The sequence below is a fragment of the Rosa chinensis genome, chromosome 5 (assembly GCF_002994745.2).
Source record: "Rosa chinensis cultivar Old Blush chromosome 5, RchiOBHm-V2, whole genome shotgun sequence".
NCBI classification, from domain to species: domain Eukaryota; kingdom Viridiplantae; phylum Streptophyta; class Magnoliopsida; order Rosales; family Rosaceae; genus Rosa; species Rosa chinensis.
Genome location: NC_037092.1, coordinates 47,215,056 through 47,230,619, shown reverse-complemented (window position 1 = coordinate 47,230,619; position 15,564 = coordinate 47,215,056). Strand labels below are relative to the sequence as shown.

General features: G+C 38.0%; 1 protein-coding gene and 1 long non-coding RNA gene across 2 annotated transcripts; one reads left to right on the top strand and one right to left on the bottom strand.

Moving 5' to 3' along the window:
* Window positions 1–2,323: 2,323 nt before the first annotated feature.
* On the bottom strand, window positions 2,324–3,684 carry LOC121049563. Its single transcript, XR_005800743.1, has 3 exons — window positions 3,469–3,684; window positions 3,079–3,123; window positions 2,324–2,450 (listed from the first exon to the last, which is right to left on the bottom strand). It is a non-coding gene; the product is annotated as an uncharacterized LOC121049563 (long non-coding RNA).
* Window positions 3,685–8,070: 4,386 nt separating this feature from the next.
* LOC112203952 lies at window positions 8,071–8,565 on the top strand. Its single transcript, XM_024344847.1, has one exon. The coding sequence runs from the start codon at window positions 8,071–8,073 to the stop codon at window positions 8,563–8,565; it is 495 nt and encodes a 164-aa protein (XP_024200615.1).
* The last annotated feature ends 6,999 nt before the right edge of the window (window positions 8,566–15,564 follow it).

The following is a 15,564-nucleotide window of genomic DNA, read 5'->3' as shown; positions in this document are numbered from 1 at the left end:
ACTTCATCCATACATAAAAGTTTGCTTATAGTGAAACGACCCGACTTACATAACATGCACCTTCTTTACACATGCTCTTCAACTACAGAAACAGTATTCTAGATTAGCAATATCGAATACTCATATTGTATAAAACCAATTGAGATACTGAAACCATAATTTAAAGTATCCACCAGACACTAGTTTCAATAAAATCATAAAATTTGAAAAACAATAAAATTCTGAATCCATTGAATCAAACACTGAAATGTTGAAATTCTGTTTTGGTTTACTCACAGTGTACTCAAAGTCTTGACTTGAAACGCTCCCTGCAAGAGTATCATTTGGCATTGGTAACCGAGTCAACAATTTTCAGTGTCAAATTTTTCTGGGTATTTCTAAAATCAAAAGTAATGAGAATACCCCTTTTGACGGCATAGTAAGAATCCTCTGCAACAACTTTGGCAGCTCCGATCTGAACCAAACAACACAAATGAAAAACCAGAAAAACAAAAAGCGACATTTACATTGGGTGGAAAAGAAGAAAGAGAAAACATACGGTTCCACTCTTCAAGAAAGCATCGGCGATGTCATTCAGCAATGGATTACCCAGTCATTCAGAAAAGTGCGAATGAAATTTGAGATGAGTGGAAGAAAAAATTAAACCAAAGCATGTAGTTTATGCGAGGTTTTGGGGAGGATGAGAAGATCGAATTAGGAGGGATAGCTAGTCGCACGAGGTTGGCCAGCCGTCCGCCAAAAATAGAATCAACCCATCCTCTCCATGGTTTCAAGATGGTTGGGTCCTCTAGAGGACTAGAGCAAACTGAGGAACGAACAACTCACATAAGCACCAACAAATAATATCGAGGAAACAGATTACAGCTGATCGATAAAGCACTACACCAAACAATGGGACACATTATGCACATAGAGGCTCCCAAATTGCTTTTCTCTCTCGAGACTCGGAATCCATGGCCAGAGATGGAGATCCAAGTCTCTGTTAAGCTCCAGTGACTCAGATGCACAATTTTAAAGTCTGCTTATGAATGTCAGAACTCTAAACATTGCATCTATAGTGAATCAAAATAGTAGAGAAGTGAGAAAGCTGACAAATCGAAATAGAATCAACACAGTAAAGGAGACGACGAGAGGAGTGGCCGGCCTGAGTCAGAGGAGTGGGGAGAGAGGAGGAAATGTCGCCGGTGAAAGTAACCATGATGCCGCCAATAGCAGCATCCACTGGTGACGATGACGATGGCGGCCTCGACGAGGACGAACTGCTTGGAGAGACAATCGTGGAAGCCATGCTCGAGAGTGAATGGTACCGGAGATTGAAAATTGAAACCCTAGAAAATTGGGGATTTTGAATTCAGCAGAGAGTGAATGGGGATCTGGAAGGGACATCGGAGGCCTAACAATGAAACCCTAGTCTCGTTGTTGTTGAAGAAAAGTGAATGCGATTGAGAGAGAGAGAGAGAGGATGGGAAGGGATCTGAGGTAGAGTTGGTTTTTGTTTGGGTTTGTCGGGGTCGGGGTCAGGTTTGTTGAAGAGAATCGTGGGAAGAGAGAGAGGCAGGCTGGCTCTTCAGCCTCTGAAATTGTCAAAGTGTATTTTTTTTCCAGTGGTTTAAAGCTATTGGGCTCTCATTTGGACAATGTTAAGTCTTTAGAGAATCCCTCACACAACGGTTTTCTAATTTATGTTATCTGAATGCCAAATTTTAAATTTTGAGTTTGCCTCCCCTCTTAAACTGGTTGGGGGAAATGGCTGGGGAGGGGGGAAATGGCTGGAAGGACTTGTTTCTGTCTTGCATACATATTGATTCATACCACAGTTTTAGATTATCCGTCGTGTCGTATCACCAATACATGATGGGGAAACTTGCCGTTCAATAATCATTTTAACCTCACACCACGCTTCTATCTATAAACGTCTTCTGAAATAATTTATAAATCCAACATGAAAAACAACCGTTGGTTGAATTCATATTAGAAGACGGAAATTTTACAACCGTTGTCTCAATAATGAGAAATGATTCACACCACGGAAAACAATGTACCGTCGTATGAGAGGTGTCGTCTGATTCATTTTCTGTAGTAGTAAAGCAAGTAAAACGTCGCATTAAAATGCTCCTATCAGAGTACCTAGTGCCCTCCTAAAGCTAAGGTAGTGATGCAGTAGAGCACATGAAAAACTGCTAGCACAAAGATAAATACATGAAGGTGGTGAATCCCATATGCAGGTAAAAGGCAACTTTATATATGAATTCTGAGTTGGAGCTTTGAAAATGTCCCATAAGAAGGTCCATAGAAAATTACCTTTTGATCCACACAATAAGCCAGAGAGTTCGCATATCTCTCTTGAAATAGTTGCCTAATGTCAGACAACGTACTCTGGTAAATCGGAAAATCTAGCTACAGCAACCATCAGTAATGCAACAGCTTCCTTACATTGCTCAAGGCATTCCCTGCAATGATAATAATGGAGCAAACTAAACATTATAATGAGTTAATCAGTCCTCTGATAAGACGCTTTGGAATCTCTCAACGAATGGGATATATATATATCGGCCTGAATAAGAGTCGACCATGACTTGTAAGCTTAACCACTTATTAGGTCATCACATTGAAATCAGTGAAGGGAAATGTACACAGATTTGGGACATACAAATAGTTTGTAGACTGTTAATCTCCCATCTAGAGGAAGAAAAATTACTAATTTTTTAATTTTGCTTCTGCAGTTCACCAAACAAATTTCTTACAGCATCATCAAATGCATATTTCATGCTTTCCATATGACAAATTCGTAAGACTTGATTCAAAGGCACATTTCTACCTTTCAGAAAAAGAATGTGATGGAAGGTCAATTACATTATAGTGTCCTAATTGAAAGGTATAAATCATATTTCGTTTACTGTCATCTTAGCAGCAGTTACTTTTGTTCATAAAAAGAATGGATTCTTCAAAGGTAAGATGGTACTACAACATCTTAAATTCTCAAGGTTTTTGACAGACCAATCACAAATAAACTTGTACCTCACACATCACATCACATAAACAGATCGCAGAAACAACATTAGGAATTAGAAATCCAACCTGTTTTAGCTGAGATTCTACTGCAAAACTCATCTCTTCTCATCCCTAAAAATAAAAATAAAAAATATGAAAACCCTTTCAATGACCTATACAAATCAATAAAATCTCAATCAAAACCAATTCCCTGCTTTATATCCCAATAATCCTAAACCAAGAATCCAATTCTTCACCTAAAATAATTTCTCAAAATCAATTCCAAATCCCACTCAAATCCAACACCGAACCTCCAGAACGAAGAACCATGCAAGAATGAAAAGAAACAGAAATCAAAAGGAAGAAAATAAAACAATACCTTTTCCAACTGATAGATATACTTCTTGATAGCTAACCAATCAATTATTCTCACATCAAACATCATACAATTGACAGGATTCAATGTGAATATCGTACCTTGGAATTTCGATCCAAGCATATCTAATTGCTGAAGGCTCTCCCTCTTCATCTTCTTTTTCTTTCTCTCCTCTGCATCTTCGGTCCTCCCATTGGCAGAACCCAAATCAAAACATCCTCGATATCTCTATCTCCTCTCATTTCCTCTTACCCTTCTTACCTCTTGTGCAGTATTGAGAGTTCAGATTTGAGAGAGAGTGCTTCAGTAGCTGCCACATGGTGATTGTACCCTATTTTTAAATGATAACAAATGTAAATAGAAAACTGTTCATCTCTAATACAGAAAATATCTTACATCAGAGGTTTAGTACTATATTACAGCAACAGAAAGTAATAGTGATTGTACCCTAAATTAGTGGCATGGTGTTTCCAAAAATAGAAAAGTTAAGTTCACACTTTGAATTCAAGTATACTAACTGGCTTGGTTACTCCATGCACAATATCTAATTAGCATATAATGTTCAAAGGCCAAGTTCAGGGTTTAGGAATCGCTGGTCATATTATAGGGTTATTCAGAAGCTAGAGTATGAAGATAAAATAGCACAAAGAAGATGAACTTTTTGTATTGCATTCATAGTTAGAAAAGTCTGCTCCGTTTGGCAATGTCAAGACATTGTGAATTTCAACAGAGAATAATTGAAAAGACCACACTAACCTTTTATCTAAAATTTCACATACTTGCACTCTATATGCTTAGATTCCTTGCGTAACGTGCTCTACAATTAATCACAGCCTGTTTGATAAGGCAGCGGTTAAAAATAAAGTTTGACGTGAAAAAAGATACAAAAGAAACTAAATATGATTACCTAAAACTAAATTTAAATGATACATACAAATGATAAATAACATTTAGACACTGAAATAAAATGTTACATAGCAAGCAGGTAGACACTGAATTTGAGAAAAAAATCCAAATCAAAGACATAACTCTTCTTCTATGGAAAGCTTCCTCGCACACTCAATCAAAATAAAGGCCAAAAAAATTAATGTATACATTGTGTCGATTTAAAACAATGTTGGAAGTCAAATTAAATAAACATTGATAACACTGTGTCACTCATCTAGAAACAAACATCGATAAAATGCAAATCTTTTACCATACAGTAATACAGTGAATTACAGCTAAAATTTGACAGTTAATCCAGGGAAATTTTCTTTTCTTTCAGCCCATGATTTTTAGACAAAATGAAGAAACAATTAAGAAGTTCCTCATGTACCTACCAATATCAACAGTAAAGAAATTAAACCATAGTCAATCAAACTAAATAGAAGGCGCCAACTCTCAGACTAGCAACATGAAACATGAACAATGCCCCAGGTTAAAATGAAGAAGGGGAAATAAACCACATCATGCCAACAAAAATTGAAAGATTTTAGAAACACGTTAAAAGAAAAAAGAATTAAATCATATAAACTCCAGAAACTGAAGTCTTGATGTTGAAACCGAGGTGTGAGAATAAAAAGAGAAGCCCCACTTCAGATTCCAGATCACATACAATAGAGCAACAAAACAAAAAGAGAAGTCCATTCAGATCTATCTATTTTCTATTTTTCCTCTCTCCGACTACCTTCACCAAAAGCAGGTGACCTCTCATATGATAACGGGGACTCTTTATTACTCCAAAGCAAGTGGCAGCACAAATTCTCAATAATAATGGGTACCCAAAATAATGAAATGCCATCCAAATTGGGGAAACTAGAATACTGGATAATAGCCAAACTCTGAACTACCTAACCTCTGAGATATATCATACTCTTGCTATTAAAATTCAATCCTAGACATGCATGTAACAATTAGATTGTCTAAAATGGCGAGGTAGTACCTTAAAATCTTACATTCTAAACCTCAACTATATGACAAAAAGAATAGTAGTCAAAATATCTATGAAAACACAGGACATCAAGACTATAGTGGTTTCCTATGTTAAATGCTCATAAACTCATAAAGTAAATTTATCCAAATCCAATATTCTACTTTATTCAACATTTTACGAAAACTATCTGCTCAAAACGATCTTGATGCTGCTGCATTGATGAATTCGATCAATCTGAAAATTTTCTCATTCCTTTGATCATCAGGTGAAATACGTTCACTAATAGAAATTGCAAATCTATACTAAATTTGACCAATCACTGCAGTTAGTTTTAAAACGTCTAACCTTTAAAGGCCAAAGAAGCCAACTTAATATCCTCAAAATGCCATTGATCTTGATTATGTAACAACTGTGTTTACTTTGAGCACACTTAAAGCTTACCACCAAAATATTGCAATCAAATCACTAACAAAGTATATCGAAAATGTTCTTCAATAACATTTTGCTGTTACTATAGACATACCAGATCTATACTTTATAGAAGTATAGCCTAATTATGTTACCCCAAAAGAATCTATACTTGATTGGTTTAAATTATAGCTGAGTTCAGTAACAAAGTTGTTGTTACTAAGCTATAATTTTACCTTTGGAGTTCAGGACATAAATCATGGAAACTTCCAACAACAACAACAATGAAAAAACAAACCAAAACCATTGTGGCAAAACTATCTAGCAACTCTGTCCATAATTGATACAGTGCTGTTACTTTATAGCTTAACTGAACTCAATAAGGATCTATACATATTGAGTCAACTCCATGATTTATGTACGGTGCCAGACAAATCAAAATTGTTATGTATCAATTACACCTAAATGATCATTTCATATAAATTGGTCAAGTGAAAGTGCAGTACGACTCTACAAATCCATTAGTAGGCTGAAATTTACCAAGGCTTTAGCAAGGAACAGGGTTTACATTTTTATAAATCTTAATGCAAAAATTATGTACCAAAAATTGGGAGATTACGAAAGCAGCAACAAGCTGAGAATATTCAATCCATTCATTTAACTAACTATTTTTCTCCATCAAAAAAGCTTCATCTGGGAACCCATATAGACATCATTTCTCATTTGCAATTTAACTTTTAACTTGTTGTAGAAACTACAACAGATTGAAGCAATATTGGAATACTCTGAACTCCAGAATCAATGAAAGTTTTGAAATGGCCAAAGACTAAAAATTAACCTGAAAAACTGACCAAAAATCAAACTCAAATCAGCAAACAACAATCACATAGATATCAGACTCCAACACAAAGAAAACCCCTAAACAGAAACAGAAAACAAATTCAACACCAAATCCACAAAAAACACGAATTGGATATGGTGGAAGACAAACCCAGACCAATTAAAGGAAATCACCTTAGTTATATCAACAGAAAATGAATAACTATCATGTCGGTCTTGATAAATTAATGATCGAACACAACAGATTACACAGATTTAAAAGAAAGATGAGAAGAAGGTCCTTACCAGAAGATTTCTACAATCAATTTCAAGGTTAAAAACTCAGAACAAAAACATTGAAATCAAAACCCAGACTTCTATTTAGAATAATGAAATCATTGAAATCAAAATCCAGAATTCATCCATAACTACAACACTCTAACATGAAAACTACAATCTATCAAGGAAACCTTACTTCATTGAAAACAATAAAGAAGACAAACCACAAATCAGATTCTCAAAAATACCTTCCAACCGGTCTGGTCTGTCTATTCTTGGCAAGATCTTCCCCTCTCTTATTCGATTCTCTTCTTTTGGCTGAATTCCAAACCCGACAACGATCCCTATCCAAAACTGAGAAAACCCAAAACGACTTGCAACCCGTCTTCTCTCTCTCTTCTTTCCAAACCTCACAGATCCAAAACCTTGATGATGATGCTCTTTTCTTTCTTCTCTCTTCTTCTTTCCATGGCTCACACATCTTCCACTAGTTAAGACTTAAGGGCAACTCCAACCATAGGCACCATCTGGGGGTGCTATTCTCATTTTAGCACCCCTTTGTTGCACTATTCATATAGGACTCAATTCTTATCTCCAACCATTAGACCAATATGGGGGTGTTATTTTCACTATTCTTGACTAAAATATAATATAAGTATAATTTTGATGAATATTATATTAAAAATATGTTAATTTAATGAAATAAGGTAAAAAAAAATAATTTAACATTTTATCATAATATTTAAAAATTATTCTTATTATTTAATGAATTTAACAAAAGATTAAATTTTTTTTTTTTTGTCGGCATATACGACAAAAGTGTCAGCACATACGAGTAAGAATCTAACTATTTAGTTCATAATATTTAAAAATTATTCTTATTATTTAATGAATTTAAAAAAGGTTTTGTAATTTTTTTTTTGTCGGCATATACAACAAAAGTGTCGGCACATACGACAAAGAATCTAACTATTTAGAAGATATTTTGATGTTTTGTGTCGGCATATATGCCAAACATATGAATTTCGATGTGATATCAGCGCCACATGTCAATCTCTAATTGGGTGTCCAAATTACGATCGAGTCTTTGTCCGCCACGTGTCATATCTTATCTAATGAAATAAACTCAAACCATATATATGGGGTCATTATCATCCTCATCTCTCACAAATTCACAAACACTTCTCATATCCAAACCATTTCTTCAATGAATTGTTTGACGAAATGGTTGCAGAAATATCAAGAAGAGGCCGTCACGAGAAGCCGTCGACGAGCCTTGATGATGTCTGCCGCTGCCTTGCAAATCCAAACTTTGGAAGATGAGGATTCACAATGGGGTGGTTCTTCAGAAGGTCGTACCTATAAGGCCAGGGATCGAGAGCTGATGGATCTTCGACTCAAAGCTCAATACTTCACGGATCTGTGCAAGTATGAACCAAACATATTTCGCAGGCGATATAGAATGCAACCTTGGGTCTTTGACAAAATGATGCGCGACGTGGCCAACTACGACCCATATTTTGTTCAAACAAGAGATGCTTGTGGGAGACTCAGCTTATCCACTGAACAAAAGCTGACATGCGCCATGAGAATGCTCGCGTATGGCATCACAGTTGATTTCTATGATGATTACCTAGATATTGCGAAGACCACTACCATTGAGATTTTTGAGCACTTCACAAAAGCAATCTGGAATGTGTACCATGAGACTTACCTCCGCCGACCAACACCGGCAGATTTGCGACGGCTGCTTGACAAGGCTGTAGAACGGGGATGATCGGTAGCCTTGATTGTATGCATTGGCAATGGAAAAATTGTCCCACCGAATGGGCAGGGCAGTATACTGGCTACAAGGGGAAACCCACAATCATCTTAGAGGTGGTGGCCTCCTACAATACTTGGATTTGACATACCTTCTTCGGACTTCCAGGTTCCCTAAATGATATTAACATCCTTGGATGTTCACCGTTGTTCAATGACGTATGCACCGGTGAAACCCCTGAAGTGAACTATCAGGTACATAATAGGCATTATCGTCAGTGTTATTACCTAGTTGATGGCATATACCCTAAGTGGGGGTCATTTGTACAAGCAATCCGAAACCCGAGGTCGCCGCAGACACAACATTTCACAATGATGCAGGAAGCATACAGAAAAGACGTGGAGAGAGCATTTGGTATTCTCCAAGCTCGTTGGGCAATCATAAGAGAACCAGCTCGTGGGTGGAGTAAAAAGAATCTTCAATACATCATGATGACGTGCATTATCTTGCACAATATGATTGTTGAAGATGAGCATGATGAAGATGCAGCGCAGCCATTTGATCCGGATGATATCCCAACCAGACCAAGGAAAGCAGAGATATATAAGAGACCAGTAATGGACATCAATGTTGATCGCAATCCGCAACAACTAAATCAATTCTTGCGTCGTTATAGGGAGATTAGATGTCCAGTGATGAATAAAAACCTCTAAGACGATCTAGTCGATCACTAATGGACCATAAAGTTACAAGCTGATCAGAACCACCAGTGAGCATTTTTTTTTTTTTTGGTGCTTTCAATAAGTGGTCATGTTGTCATGATAAGTGGTCATGGCCTACTTTGGTTGTATTGTTGTGTGGTATGCTTTTACTTTGTGTTGTGTGCTTTTAATTTGTGTGGTGTGCTTTATTATGAAAATAAAAGTTCAATGCTTTTTTTCGAAGATGATCTACTCAACAAAATAATTTTTATTATCATAAATTAAAACACAAACCATTCAAAGCAACTAACAATATTAATTACATCCAAGATGTCTCGCTAAGTGGATCATAAGTGGTCAATCCTGTGTTGTCTCCTTCAGAGGGTGTAGGATCTTGAGATTGTTCCGGGATGCTTGAAGTTTCGGCATCCTTATCAATTATTTGTTGTTGCTTCCTCTCCCAATAACTTCTCTTTCTTGGGGTGAAAATTGATGGATTCACCTGCATCGTGCGAGCATCCTCAGCGCGTTGCTCAATTAGTTGACTTTCCTCAAACTGTCTTTGCCTTTGTTGGTACTCGCGTTCAATTTGTTCATAACATTTCTGCATTTGAACTCGTTGGTCATCCGCATCCTGCTTATTGCTTTTTTTCTTAGCTAGCTTCTGTGCTTTCTGTCCTTGAGGACGTGCCTTTCTTGATGACGGAAGCTCATCCTCAGTAGTGGTTGTTCCATCGTCATCCAAGTTGACATGATTAGAAACACTAAAGTGGGTGTTTTCCATTGATGGCGTTTTGCCAAACTTTTCCGTATTTTTTAAGTATTGCCAACAATACTCAAACACAAAATCGCAACCTTCCGAGTCGTAGTACGTTGATTTAACATTCATGAGCTACATATAATATTAAGTAAATAAAATATTTAAAAAAATTGGCTTAGTACAAATCCATCAATAAACTATATAACAACATTTTACTTTTAACAACTACATGAGAAATAAAAAAATAATCATTATTGAACATATTTCAATATAATTACCTCGTCCTCCATATTTTCACCGCTTCTTCGTTGAAAGTGTTTGACCTTGTTAAGAGCTTGGCGCCACTTCATACATGCCGGACTTATTTTCTTCCAACGAGCGTGGCAACTAGAATGTGTTCTATCCATGCAACCGGCCGGTTTGTGAGCATTGTACTCCTCCGCCACACGACTCCACAATAAGTCCGACTTTTGATCTTTTCCGACGCAACCATCACCCCCAACAATGATTCAAGCTTGGCAAAGAATAACTTTTTCATTGTGCCTCCAAGAATCCCCTCTTGGAGCCATTTTTTCCAAGACAAAAAAAAAGGAAGATATATTTAAGAACAAGAAGACGGGTTAATGAATGGAAAATTGTGAAGGAGATGGAGGATATTTGGTGTGAGAAAATAGAAAAGAATGGGTTGGTATTTATAGAATTTCCTATATTTTACTGTTCCAACGGGTATATTTTTTTCCCTCAATTTTCTGGTATTTTTTTAATAATTTTTTTGGAACAAAAATGAAATAATAACCTTTCATTTAATAAGAGCCGTTGATAAGTTTTTTCCCTCAAATCTGAGCCATCAGATCAAAATAGATCCGTTCAGTAAAAAAAAAAAAAAAAAGCCATCATCAGACCATCCATTTTCAAAATGGAGCGATCTCAGCCATGCATATAGTGACCGTTGGGACACGCAACGGTCGGCAACAAACAAACTTAGCCTTGCAGGGCCCACTGGAGCAGACCACCTGCAGTGATTTTTCTCTCTCCAGCGCAAGTGGGCGCGTCTTCCTTCTCCCCTGTTCTCCCTTCTGCACGTGCTGCCCACCCAAGCCTTCCAGCGCGTCACTCCAATTGTTGGGCTGGGAAATCAGAAGCTGTGGTCCCGTTTCACTGTTCTGAGTCCTGGTCTTGGATTTGTCTCAAATATGAGACTCCAAATGAGCCCAAGTCTCATATTAATCGGACCAGATCCACCAAAAATACAAGGTTGGAGAAGCAGAGTCTTATATTTGGCAAAATTTTGGTTTGGCACCCCATGGTTGGAGTTCCCCTAAGAGCTCAATGGAGTTCCCCATGATCTGTAACCTAGCTTGCACACGCACAAAAAGAAAAAAAAAAGCCATGAGACCTTCAACTTGTGATTCTAAAGTATACTTTCTTGCTTGCCTTACCATGCATGTTCAGCTGATTTCGTAACTACCAAACCTTGCCTTTTCTTCTGCTGATTCAACTGAGGCCGAGGGTGTGGTCAATCAACTCTCTGATGTAATCGTCGACTTATTGCGGAAGCGGATCCATTCTTGCCGGTTCTTGATATTGAAAACCCTAGACCGGTGGAAAAGGTTGAAATTGAAAGAAGGAATGAGAAAAATTGAAACCCTAAGGTGGTTTGATCCAAGGGGGTTGGTGATTGGGGCGAGTCTAAGAGTGAATTGAAAGGTCGGGTATGTTTGGGAGTGGGAAAACTTTTCGCTCTTTTTCACAGACGATTTGTTTTGCTCAGGGCTTTTAAGGAAATGGGGAAAATTAATTTTGCTATGGGCTATGTATTTCAAATTTGAAACTATAGCCATTATGCAGGTACCATGGAAGGAGAAATAAACAGTGCTTGTTTACCTAATTTTGTCCATTTACCCATTTCTAGGGGAAAACCCCACTTACCTCATTACCTCATTAAGTTTTTTTAATTCCTCCTTACCCAAAACCACTCTAAGGAAGTCTTCCCTAATACCATGTTAATTTTTTTTTTTTAAACTATTTTACCCTCACCCATTTGTTACTTAGAGAGAAAGAGAGAGAGAGAGAGAGAGAGAAACCACAGGAGACACATTTTAAGGCACGAGCCTCCAACTTAGAGCGTTGGTACTTGGGTACATGAACAAAGGCTACACACCCAAAGACTCTAGCAGGTAGGTTATGAAAATAAGGAAGGGAGACATGTGTGGAGAGTACCTCAAATGGGATTTGGCCTTGAAGGACACTAGAAGGCATACGATTGATAGGATGAGAAGCAGTGAGAACAGCTTCTCCCCACATGTACTTGGGCATATGTGCACTAAAGAGGATGAAGCGGGCAACATCCAGGAGATGACCGTTTTTACGCTCAGACACACCATTTTGCTAAGGTGTTTGTGGGCAAGTTGTTTGGTGGACAATGCCTTGTGCCTGGAGATAATCTTGAAACTCATGACTCATGTACTCCCCCCCATTATCTGAACGAAAGACCTTAATTTGACCATTGTTTTGAGTTTGAATCATGGCTTGAAAGGCTTGGAAAGCTGAGAAGACAGCAGATTTAGACTTAAGTGTCATGCCCTTGATTTTTAAACATAAATAAAAATCAATATATAATCTCATAATTATACATGTGTGATCGTTCAGCCATTAATACAAAATACCTAGAAACTCTTTCCCTTCAGACTACATACATATTGATGCCCTGAACCCACTATGTCAATATTGACCCGCCCACAGAGTCATATATTACATGAGCTTACGAATTAAATTGTTAATAACAAAATAAAACGTAAATGCTCCTCAAAGCTCACTACAAGCGGAAGTCTTAATAACGGTAAAGTTACAAAAATGGCTTCCAACCCTAAAGCTGCTAGCAAGCTACCTTAGATTCAGCCATGATTTCCCTGACCTACAGGATTAACCCCTACACCATTTGAATGGTGCACCGGCTTGTTACACAACAAACCCGGTAAGCTTTTGCAAGCCTGTATGAGTAACTCAAAACAAACACCACACAACTCACGCCAAAACGAGGAAAACCTTTCAACTCGAGAATAAGGAGAACAGACCATGCTTCCCAAAACAATACACTTTTCCCAAGAGAAAACAACAAAAGTTACACCGTGACAAAATCATATAAATCGTTAACCTAACAATTAAAATATGATAAATCGATCAAACCTGGATAAAACAACAATTTAGTCCAACCTGGACAAAACAACAAATCAGTCCAACCTAGACAAAACAACAAATCGGTCCAATCTGGACAAAATATCAAATAGGTCCAACCTGGACAAAACATCAACACACATCAATCATATCTATCGTTAGCCTAACAAAAAGAATATGATTCTTTGGTCCAACCTGGACAAAATACGTACCCAGGAGTTGTAAGTAACCTACTTAGATCCATGAGATATCATGGTCGACAGACTAGAGCTCTAACTGAATCGTAACATGTCACCTGGCCAAGGTTCAACCTTACGACATAATATTGCCATGAGGATGCAATCTGCAACCTCGGATCCTTAGGCCAATCTGACCCTCAGATCAAAACATTAAACGAGTCGCACTGGACCCCAAACGTTAAATCAAATCAAAATGAGAAATCACAACCTGTGACTCTCAAATCCTCAAACACTTTTCAAAACAATAGAGATCAGATGAATGTCGATGAGTTAACTTAGGAGCAATTTGAGAATTTGTTCAATGAACTTTTCTTTGCTGTTGTCTCGAGGGATAATAAGATATATGAATTCTTCGATTTGAAGCAAGGGAATATGACAATCCATGAGTAAGTGGTGGAATTTACTAGGCTTCTTCATTATGTGCCAACTATAGCAAATGACGACAAATAGAAAGGATATAGGTTCGAGCAAGGGCTTCAGGACTCCATTTGTCGTGAGTTACTCTTGAACACCACACTAACCTACAAAGAGATCATAAGTGCAGCCTATAAGATTAAGGAAGATCAAGCTAATCAACCTAAGAGAAGCGATGGACAAGGCAGCTCATACTCGAGAAAGGATTGAAAGATGACACAGAAAAACAACCAAGGAAGGGACTATAGGGGACAGTCTAGTACGAGTGGCGGAAGTAGTTCTTCGAGTGGAAGTTGTTCAGGACCCTATAACTGCTATGCCTATGGTCAACCTGGACACACCAAGTTTCATTGCCCATTTAAGAACCGCCATACATCATCCATTTCTAGCTCAAGGTACCAAAACCCACAATCAGGGAACTCGTAATCAACGCAGCAATCCCCAGCACCATATCAACAATAGTATCAGCCACAGCATCAATACCAAACATATCAGCAGCGCTCTCTAAATATGGTCAACAACATTCTCAGTGACTAACAAGTCATGCACAACGAGGAAGGGGTCGTGGATGACGCGATCAAGGTCGACATAGACAAGTGTTTGCTTTTGCTGGAGGGGAGATGATGATAGACACTAACACAGCCTTTGATGGTACGATCTTAATCTCAAACTCTGAAGCTAAAGTCTTGTTTGATACTGGTGCAATGCACTCTTTTATATTTTTTGTGCTTTGCTGAGTCATTGAGATTTGAGTTAGAACCATTAGAGCAAGTTTATAGCTTTAATACACCTGTCGGTGATGGTACTTTTATTGATAGGGTGTCTAGAAAATGCCAAATAGTTGTTGGTAATAGAAAGCTATTAGCATATTTATACCCACTGGAGATGAGTGAGTTTGATTTAATTCTTGGGATGAATTGGTTGGGGAGGCATAGTGCCTTAATTGATTGTGACAAGCGAATTATTACAGTAACAGCCCCTGAAAAATAGACCATTGAGATAAGGTTGGATGAACATCTTGCCCCACTAAGCCCGCTCTTGAGAACTAGTTTTTGAGGAATAAGAACACTAGCGTGTTTTAGTATCATAGTATCGAATGAGAAAGCAAGAATGGAGACGTGCGAGTATGTTCTAGTAGTTGATGAGTTTCCCGGAGTGTTTTCAGAGGAGTTTCCAGGATTACCACTGCCTCAAGAAGTGGAGTGTAGATACCTTCCACTAGCATGACTAGTTTATTATCTTATCAACCATAAGTAACACCTCTTAGGGGGCCCACAAGCCATAGTGGGGCCCCAACCGCGATATGCATTCCATAACCCGACATTCAACCTACCCTATGGTAGTAGGAAGTGGCCGAGACCTCATCGGGAAGCCACCTTCCCGGCGTTGCCAAGATGCTTCACAATGAAGCTTTCTACACTAGAATGGCTCTTTTGCATCCCACATTGAAAAACATGTAAAGGAGAGTGGCTCCCTTCCTTATAAAAGGGACCACTCCTTCTACTTAGAATCCCATCCCATTATAATATCTTGTAATCAACTTGGGCTGCAAGGCCCAAACACATAGTAAAGCTTCAAGTGGATGTTATCTCCCCCAAAGTGGGAGATGAACCACTGTAGTTCTTGTGTTTTGCTTACTCTCTCTCTCTCTAAAGCTAAGTAGAGTCTCCAATTCTCTAACGTTAAATGGAGTTTCAAATCAACTTGGTCCTTGGGACTACCTCGA